The sequence below is a fragment of the Dama dama genome, chromosome 24 (genome assembly GCF_033118175.1).
Source record: "Dama dama isolate Ldn47 chromosome 24, ASM3311817v1, whole genome shotgun sequence".
In the NCBI taxonomy this organism is placed as follows: Eukaryota; Metazoa; Chordata; class Mammalia; order Artiodactyla; family Cervidae; genus Dama; species Dama dama.
In genome coordinates, this window is record NC_083704.1 from 22,266,133 (window position 1) to 22,275,195 (window position 9,063).

Genomic DNA, 9,063 nt, shown 5'->3' on the forward strand with positions numbered 1-9,063 from the left:
CAACCCACTCCAGTATTCTTGCCTGGGAAATCCCAAGGACAGAGGAGCCTGGCGGGCTACAGTCCATGGGGCAAAGAGTCGGACACGACTGAGCACACACACACACACACCAATCACTATCTACCTTCTAATATTTAGGGATAGAATAGGTGATGGACTGATTGGTGGATATTAACAAAAATGGGATCATACAAATAATTATCTGAGAGAAATGAGAGTATCAGCATATAATAATGTATATATTGGTATGTAAGGATGCTTATTGCAGTATTGTTTCTAGGGGGAAAAAAGCTGTTAATCACCTGATTACTCATCAGTAGGGGAATACTGGGACTGTCTGGCAAACTAACAGAACATCCACACCATGCAAAACTGTACAGCTAATTAAAAGAAAGGACAGAGCTAGTATGTATTGCCTTCAAAATGTTTCCAACATATATCTGCTTAAAACAAAACAAGCTTATGGAATAATATGCATAGTATGATCCCATTTTTGTAGAAATGTACGCACTTATATATTTTTATATGATGCAAAGAAAACAGTATGATGTTAATGGTGGGTACATCTGCGGGGGGCAGAGCTGGAGAGACCAAGGGTAAGACAGTCCCTGTATTCTTTGAACATTTTTATGTTGCTTGAATTGGGATAATTTCAGCATATATTATAACTCAAATGACTGTGATTTAAATAAATAAACAACAGTCTACTCTCGACATGTCTCCATGCCAGTAAAGATCCCACATCATACTTAATGACCACATGTATTCCTTGTGTGGATCTTCCTTAATGTGCTGAGCCTTCCGGTGGCCATTTGATACATCGGCAACTGTCCAAACAGGGACCTGGAGCATTCTGACAGACCTACCTGAAAATGTGCAGAGACAATGACCTACCCACGCCTCAAGCAGAAAATTATGATAGGTACACCAGTGTATGTGCACAAAGATGTCTGTACAGGAATGCTGGTGCCTTGTTATTCTTGCTAGCAAATAGCTAGGAACAACCTACATGTCCGACTTCACGAACTGGCCAAGTAAAAATGACAGGCTGATCATATGTTGCAATTCTCCATGCTGAATACAAGAAATGAGATGGAACTGTAGAAATGTACATGCTAAATATGCCAGGATATATTGGGAAGTAAAGGAGAAGGCGAGTTACAGAACAATATGTACAGTATGATCTCATTTCTATTTAAAATGTGTATGTGGTTGTGCCTTCAAAAAGCTGTAGGTGGGATTTACCTGTAGGAGGTCCCTAGTGTGTATGTCTCCCTATAAGGACACAGATCTAGAGAACAAAGGGAGTGAGCTCCCCGTCCCAGGAGGTATGCAAGCAGAGACTGACTGCCCCGTTTTCAGGGATGCTGCGGAAGTGATTTCCACATCCCTCCGAGGTTACCTCGCTTCTCTACTTAGCCCTGAGAATCTCTCAGAGAAGGGAGCTTAGGACCGGGAGAAGAATCCACCGCTAAGGGGAAAGGGTTAAGCTGGGACGGCACTCCTGTGGGCGGGCTCCCCGATCGGCAGCGCGGGGCTCTGTTAGCCAAGTCTGAGCATCTCGGAGGATGCGGCGTGGAGCGCAGCTTCAGGGACGCGCGCAAGGTGAACGCGGGGGCTGCCAGCTTGGCGCCCAGGTGAGGAGCTGGACTAGGGGCGGGCAGTGGAGGGGCTCCGGCAGCGAGTATGACCTGCAGCCCCACTCCCAGGTGCGCGCGCCAGGGTCTGCACTAGCGCCTACCCCCACCCGGGACACTGCGGGAAGGCGCGGAGCCAGGGGAGAGGAGATGGAGGAAAAGGAGAGGTAACCCGAGATGGACCGGCTCCTGAGGCTGCCCTGCGGCGGCCCGCATCCTCCCCCAGGACGGCCTCGCCCCAGCCCCTGAGGTAGGGAGAACACCCTCCCCACTAAAAAAAAACAAATCTCTTCAGCAGCTGGCCTCCAGAGCTGGGCAGCCCCCTGCTCATCCGGAGATGACTACATCTCTTGGATCGGGGGTGGTGAGCAGATGGCATATGTTTATCGTTGAAGGCCCAACTCTCCTGCCTCCTCCTCTGCAAATCTTCTCGGACCCCCTGGGTAAACTGAGCCAGTGCGGGTTTCACAGCCCCTACTATAACCATTGGCAGCCTGTGTGACCTTGGCTGAGTTGCTCAACCTCTCTGAACCTTGCTTTTTTTCCCCCCTATGAAATGGATATACCCACACCTGCTTGTGTCAGGAGGGGTGGATGAAATCGAGGACATGCAGCTAAGCTTAGCACAGGAACCTGAGTGGGGACTAGCTCAACAAAGGAGAACTGTTTTTAACCAGCGCCCGTGTCCGTGGCCTTCCAGTTCTTCCCCCTCAGCTCAATCCCACTCCAGACACTGCAACTGAGCCTTCTCTTCTGGTCCCCAGCACCTAGCCTGGGCCAGGAGCAGAGCATGGGCTCCGTGCATGTTTGAGAAGAACTAACGAGGCAGAAACTAAACTCAGTTTGGGGGATGGGTTTAAGGGGTCTTTGATTCCCCCCAAAATTACCCACAAGCTTTGGTGAGCCTGGACATTTCCCTGGGGAGACCACCTGGCATTTTCTTCAGCTTCTCAAGGCATCTGCAAGCCACCAAGGATGAGGAAGCTGGGAGCTTGGAGCACAAGTGGTCCACAGAGAGGAATCGAACAGGGTCTCTGCCCTTAAACTCACCCAGGCACTGGCTCTCACAGCCGCTGTCCCCCTCTCCTGGCTGTGGGGTCCCTCCCTGCCTCCCACCTACATTGGGACTCTCAGGAAGGGGAACTGTAAGGGAATATACTTGGGGTAGGCATATGCAGTGACTGGAGATGAGAAATGAAATACACAGCCCTTGAGAAGCCCCAGGCGGGTGGGGGAGACAGGAGATTACTATACTCTGTGACCGGTGTGACAGGAAGGGGTGGAGGTGTTGGGGAAAGAAATACTCAAGCGGAAACAAGCCACTGTCATATCCTACCTGGATTTCTGCACTGGCCTCTCTCCCCCTTTTAAAACACTTCTCAGATCTCCCTTGTAACTTCTATGCTTGTCATCTCCCTTGGCTTCCTAGGTGGGACACAGAATAAAATCCAGGTGCCTTTTTGTGGCTTTTGAGAAAGCCCTGCCTCCCTGATTTCATCTCTCTCTGCTCCTTTCTCCTGTGAAGGGCCTTTGCACTTTCTGTTTCCTCCAGCAAATGCTTTTTCTGGATATCATCTAATGGATGACTCCTTCTTCCCATTCTGTATTTAGCTCAAATGTCACCTGAGTGGCCTTTCTTGCACTCCTGTGTAAAGCCGTCCCCCATTCTTCTATTTCTTACCCCTGTTTTATGTTCTCCACAGCCCACCTTATTTAAAAGTATTCATTGTCTGTCTTTCACTCACAACACCATCTCCGTGAGGGCAGGGAACTTGCCAGTCTTGTTCACTGCTTTATCCCCCAGGCTTGGCACACAGTATGTGCTCCAATTATTTGTTGACATGGTTAGAGGGTTGGTGAGAAAGAAAGCTTTCTGGACAAAAGGAAAAGTCAGAGGGCTCTAATGCTTATTCAGCTCCATTTATGGGCCTGGCCCATCATGTGTTTTGTTATGTCTTATAAGAGGCCCTTGGAGTTAGGTACTAATATTATACCCACTTTACAGATGGGAAAACCATGAGGCAGAGGGGAAAAGTAAGTCACCCAGAAACTGGTGAAGCTGGGATTCAAAGCCAGGTCCCTCCTCAAAGGCAGGGGCGTATTCCTCTCCCTCTCCACTTCTGTAATTTTTGAGCTGGGCCTTCAATAGGATTTAAAATGTATATATTTATATGTAAAGGATTTCGGCAAGTGAAGAAGGGAGATGGCATTCCAGCCTGAGGGAAGAGCACTATCGAAGGGGTGGAGTGTCAGGCAGTTCTGTGGGTCCTGAGGGATGGGTGAGCAGCCTGGTGTGGCCTTGGGAGGCCAGGAGAGGACCTTATATTCTCTCCTGAGGGTGATGGGGAACCATCGAAGGTTCTGCAGTTCGGCAAGTGGCATGACCAGAGAGGTAGTGTCAAAAGGACTCCTGGTAGCATGCAGAGGCTGAACAGGAAGGAACGGGTAGAGGAGGAAGCTGCTTCTTTCCCACCAGCCCCCGTGGGGTAACCGTGGGAGACCCCACCCTCAAGCGCCATCCCCCTCTCCTTTTTTCAGGCTCATCCGGTAAGGACTGGAAGCAGAGGGCCCGAGGCCCAGGCATCAGCGTGGAGCATGGCCCCCAGCCCCTGGGGCTGCATGGATGGCCTCCTGCTGCTGTTGCCCCTGCTGTCCCTGGGGACCAGCCCTGCCCTGGGCCGGGGCCTTCCCAGACCCCTTGAGGACTCAGAACCACACTTGACCCTTGGAGCCCATGACAAGGGCCCTCTTGACATGGAGCGTCAGGCCTTCGACTTCTTCGGGGAGAAGCCCCGAGACGAGAGCCCCTGGAACACCAGTGTCGCCCAAGTCCCTGCTGAGGAGATGCCAGAGAGGCCCGAAGACACCCTTGGCCCAGCCCTGCATGGACCTAAAGCGGCCCACGGGGCTCAGAGAGAAGGACTCCCAGTGACTGACGACCTCCAGGTGGCTCGAGGGCCAATTTCTCAGGGCTGGACAGGACCTCCTGACTCACAGGAGCCTATGGAGCAGGAAGCACCAATCCCCTATCCACTGGGGCCCCCCCACCTCCCTTTCTTCCCCACGACTCCCAGACTCCAACTCCGGCTAGCCACAGTTCCTCCCACGTCGGCGGAACCTGGAGGCCAAGTGGGACAGCTACCACCTAGAGATGACGGTCTATCGGCCAAAGGCAAGACCAGGGTCTCGGAGACGTTTCCCTGGGACCACAGGGGCCCTTCCCCAACTCTTGCGCCCCACCCGGATATTGTGGCGAGGCCAGGGCTGGAAGAACAGGGTGGGGGTGAAGAGGACTTCCAGGAGGCAGCTCAAGGCCCCCTCTCCACCCAACAGGGTCCAGCAGCCCCTGATACTGGCTCAGTATCACCAGCTGAGGGGGCATCCTCTCAGGAGCCTGAGTCCCAGCCAGACCTGGCACTGGCCAGAAGCCTTCCTCCCGCTGAGGAGCAGTCCATGGAGCTGCCCAAGACGGCTGGAGGTGGGGAGGCCTGGGAAGTCAGTTTTTCAAGTCCCTCCCCCAAACAGGCTCACTTCCCTGATGTCAGGGGCTCACCAGGACCTCAACTATCAGATCCCCCAATCTCAGAGACTTCTGATGGGCAGCCCAAGCCAGGTGAGTATCAAAGTGAGGGTGCTGATCAGGGCTGGGAGGGGCAGTGTTCCAGGGCAACTGGATGTCCCCGTTTCTGTGTGACCTCTGGTCCCTCTGGGTCCCATTTACCTCATTCTGGCAAAGGAGGGTGATCATGCCTCTCTCCTGGAGGATTATATTTGGGGAAACGCTGGAGGGTCAGGCAAAGCGATGACTGCTTTTTTTATTTCAGAGTTGGCAGCAGTGAATGGAGCAGATCCCATCTCCCCTCAGCGGGTGAGAGGTGCAGTGGAGGCCCCAGGTACCCCCAAGTCCCTCATCCCTGGCCCCTTGGACCTTGGCCCAACTGCAAACCGAACAGAGAGCCCTGTGGGATCCCTGAAGCCAGGTGAGGGCATGGCTGGGGGGTTGGTGAGAGCGGGTACTCTGGAATAAAAGAACCTGTGTGACGTATATAGGGGAGGGGTGGGGAATGAGTGGGGATGAATACCTCCTTAAAGGAACTGACCAACAACTTCAAACAATATAGGACAATAAACTACTACTCACTGGGTACTCTGGGAGAAGTCATTTGCATTCTGGGGACTAGAAAAGTCTTAAATTAAATTAACCTGGGTTTATTTAGTGCAAGAGATTCTCCAACTCCCATAATTCACTGGAGGAGCTTTGAAAAAAATTCCAAAGCCCAGGCACCAACGAGAGGAATTCTGATTGAATTGATCTCCAGGTGATTCTAATATGCAGCCCCTATTGAGAACTGCTGTTATGTCAATAAAAATGACAGGACACATCCATTTAACCCTTAGTGGGGACGATGCTAAACGTTTAATCCTCACCGCAACCCAAGGAGGGGGGGGATGCTGTTAACTACCCCCATTTTACAGATGTGCTTGGCAAAGTTATATAACTTGTTCACCACACCGGAGCATGATGGGAAATCAAAAGCACTTTTCAAAGGGCTATTTTAATATTGTTATTATTGCAGATGAAGCCGAGGAGTGGCCGGGGCGCCCCCAAAGCCATCCCCCAGCACCCCCTGTCCAGGCCCCCTCGACGTCTCGCCGGGGCCTCATTCGGGTCACCACGCAGCGCGCCCTGGGCCAGCCACCCCCTCCGGAGCCCTCAGCCAGCTCCACGGCATCAGTCCCTGCCTCCAGCCCCCCAGCCAACGCCACGGCACCCCCTCTGCGCTGGGGTCCCCTGCGACGGGTGCTGAGCTTTTCCTGGGAGCTGCACGTTTACGGGGTGGGGGTGCTCTTCCTGCTGCCCGCGTTGTTGGCACTGGCGTCGCTGGCAGCCGCCCCTGCTGGGCCCCGGCTGGCGCTGGTAGCGGCGGTGCTGGTGCTGGTAGCGGCGGGGCTGCGGTCCGCCTACATGCTCACCGACCCATATGGCTCGCAGGCACGGCTGGGTTTGCGCGCCGGCCTGGTGCTCTACAATCTGCCCTTCCCCTTGCTACTCACCGCGCTGGCGGCCCTGACCTTGCTGGGTCTGGGCGTGGGGCTGCCACAGCAGCTGCAGAACCCGCTCCTCCTGGGAGCGCTGGCGTTGGCGCACGGCTTGGGGCTGCTCGCCACAGACCTGCTGTCAGCGAGGCCTGCGCTCAACCTCCTGGCCCAGGGTTTATCGTGCGCCTGGGGCGCGGCCGTGGCTCTGGGCACTCTCTGTCTGTGCCGTCGCCGCCTGTTGGACGGGCCGAGGGGCTGGGATGCCAGCCCGGGCCCGAGGCTGCTGGCCGTGGCCGGCGCGCTGGGGCTGCTGGCCAGCGGCTTGCAGCTGGCGGCGGCGCTCTGGCTGTACCCGGGCCCGGGCCGGGTGGGCCGCTTCTCGTGGGCTTGGTGGGGCGTCCACTTCTGGCTGCGCCTACTGGAGCTGACATGGGCACTCACCCTGGCGCTGGCCGCTCTGGCCTCCGCGCGGCCCAGGCCGCCCACAGAGCACGCTTGCTGGGCTAAGCTGCTGCGCCTGGCGTGCCCCACGCCCTCTAGCAAGAGCGAGGTGCCGGAGCGGCCCAACAACTGCTATGCGGGGCCCAGTGGCGTCAGCGCAGGTACCCTGGACATCAGCAAGAGCCTCATCCGCAATCCGGCGGAGGGTGGGCCTCCAGCCACGCCCAGTTCCGGCGCCTGGGGTTCGGCTGCGTCACTGAGCCGCGGTCCCCAGGGTGGCCCCGGACTGTCCCGCAGCAGCGTGGGGCCGGCGCCATCGATAAGCGAGTTGGACCTGCGGCCGCCATCACCCATCAACCTGAGCCGCAGCATCGATGCCGCGCTCTTCCGAGAGCACTTGGTGCAAGACAGCGTCTTCCGACGCTGCGGCCTCCGCTGCCTGGCCTCCCCGCCGCCCGGGGGCGCGCTGCGGTCGCGCCGGGGCAGTCACCCCGACGCGGAGCTCGACGGCTTGGGTTCTTCGCTCCTCCGAGGCCGAAGCCGGTCGCTCAGCGACGTGCGCATGCGCGGCCCGGTCCCGCCACACGTGGTGGACGAAGTTGACGCGGCGGCTTCCGGCAGCTCCGTGGACAGCTTCTCCCGGGGCTCGCTCAAGATCAGCTGGAACCCGTGGCGTCACGGGCTGTCGTCGGTGGATAGTCTGCCTCTGGATGAGCTGCCCAGCACAGTGCAGCTACTGTCTACCCCAGCTCCTGCCCTGGCTCCCGCGCGGTCTGGGGAGCCCCAGAATGGGGTCCAGCCTCGCTGCAAGACGGGAGACTCGCGCAGCGCCTCCAGTGACACCATCGAGCTTTGAGGGGTCCAGAAACTCAGGACCAGGGCCCCTCCCTCGGGGCCCTAGCGCAAACCTTCTGGGACTTTAAGCATTTGAAAGACATTCCAGGAGTATTCCTGGGCTTCCAACTGAATGCAACCTCCGGAGACAGCCAGACATGAACCCACCCCCAGCCCAGGATTTTTGTTTTTTAAAATATCTCTATTTTTTTCAGCGGGTATTTTGCACAGAGGCCGAGACTTATACGGAATACAGGGTGGACATGCACGGATTTGAGGATGGGGAACAGGGTACAGGTGCCCGAAAACATCCCCTCCAGATTCCCCAGGGTGAAGATGAGTCTTGCTTGTCCAGACTGTCCTCTTTGTGCCAAAGAAATAAACCCTTAGGACTTGGCTCATGCTTCCTTCTGCCCTTGCCAGGTTCCTATTTAGAGGAGATGGCCCCCTTCACCCACCCACCTAGTGATTCCAAGTCCTGTGTGTAATGTGGAAGGGAGGAATTCCAAAGGAAAGGGCACTCAACTCTCCGAGGCTTTTTTTCTTGGTCTGCACCGGATCTTCCTTGCTGTGTGTGGGTTTTCTCTAGTCTTGGCCAGTGGCCAGGGAGGGCTACTTTGGTTGCAGAGCATGGGCTCAAGGTCGGGGGCTTCAGTAGTTGTGGTGAATGGGCTTAGTTGCCCGTTAGCACATGGAATCTTCCTGGACCAGGGATCGAGCCCGTGTCCCCTGCATTGGCAGGCAGATTCTAAACTACTGGACCACCAAGGAAGTCCCCTTGGAGGCTTTAGAAGTAATGGCTACCAATATTTCATAGAATATCTATCTGCTGTACACTTTTCAGCTCTTTATATCCATCACCTTAATTCTCACATTAAGCCTGAATGGGAAGCATTATCATGCCCATTTTATAGAAGAGTCATTTGTCAGGGTCCTTTGGCAAATGATAGGTAGTACTGAACGGAGAAAGTTCCATTCCTTTGGTTCCGCCATCCCCCTTCCTCTTTAACATACTTCAGGGCCAAGGCTCTCCTTTGCCTTCCTTCTACTCCTCCCATCAAGAGAGCCCTCAGTTTCCCAGGGTTTTAGGAAACCTCCCCAAGGGTGGAGG

At 55.3% G+C, this 9,063-nt stretch overlaps 1 protein-coding gene across 1 annotated transcript; it reads left to right on the forward strand.

Annotated features, from left to right (window-relative positions):
- Positions 1-1,576: 1,576 nt before the first annotated feature.
- PRRT3 (proline rich transmembrane protein 3) lies at positions 1,577-9,033 on the forward strand. Its single transcript, XM_061127959.1, has 4 exons — positions 1,577-1,637; positions 4,176-5,250; positions 5,462-5,617; positions 6,215-9,033. Exons 2-4 carry the CDS (start codon positions 4,233-4,235, stop codon positions 7,972-7,974), a joined length of 2,934 nt encoding a protein of 977 aa, XP_060983942.1. The 5' UTR covers positions 1,577-1,637; positions 4,176-4,232; the 3' UTR covers positions 7,975-9,033.
- Positions 9,034-9,063: the final 30 nt, after the last annotated feature.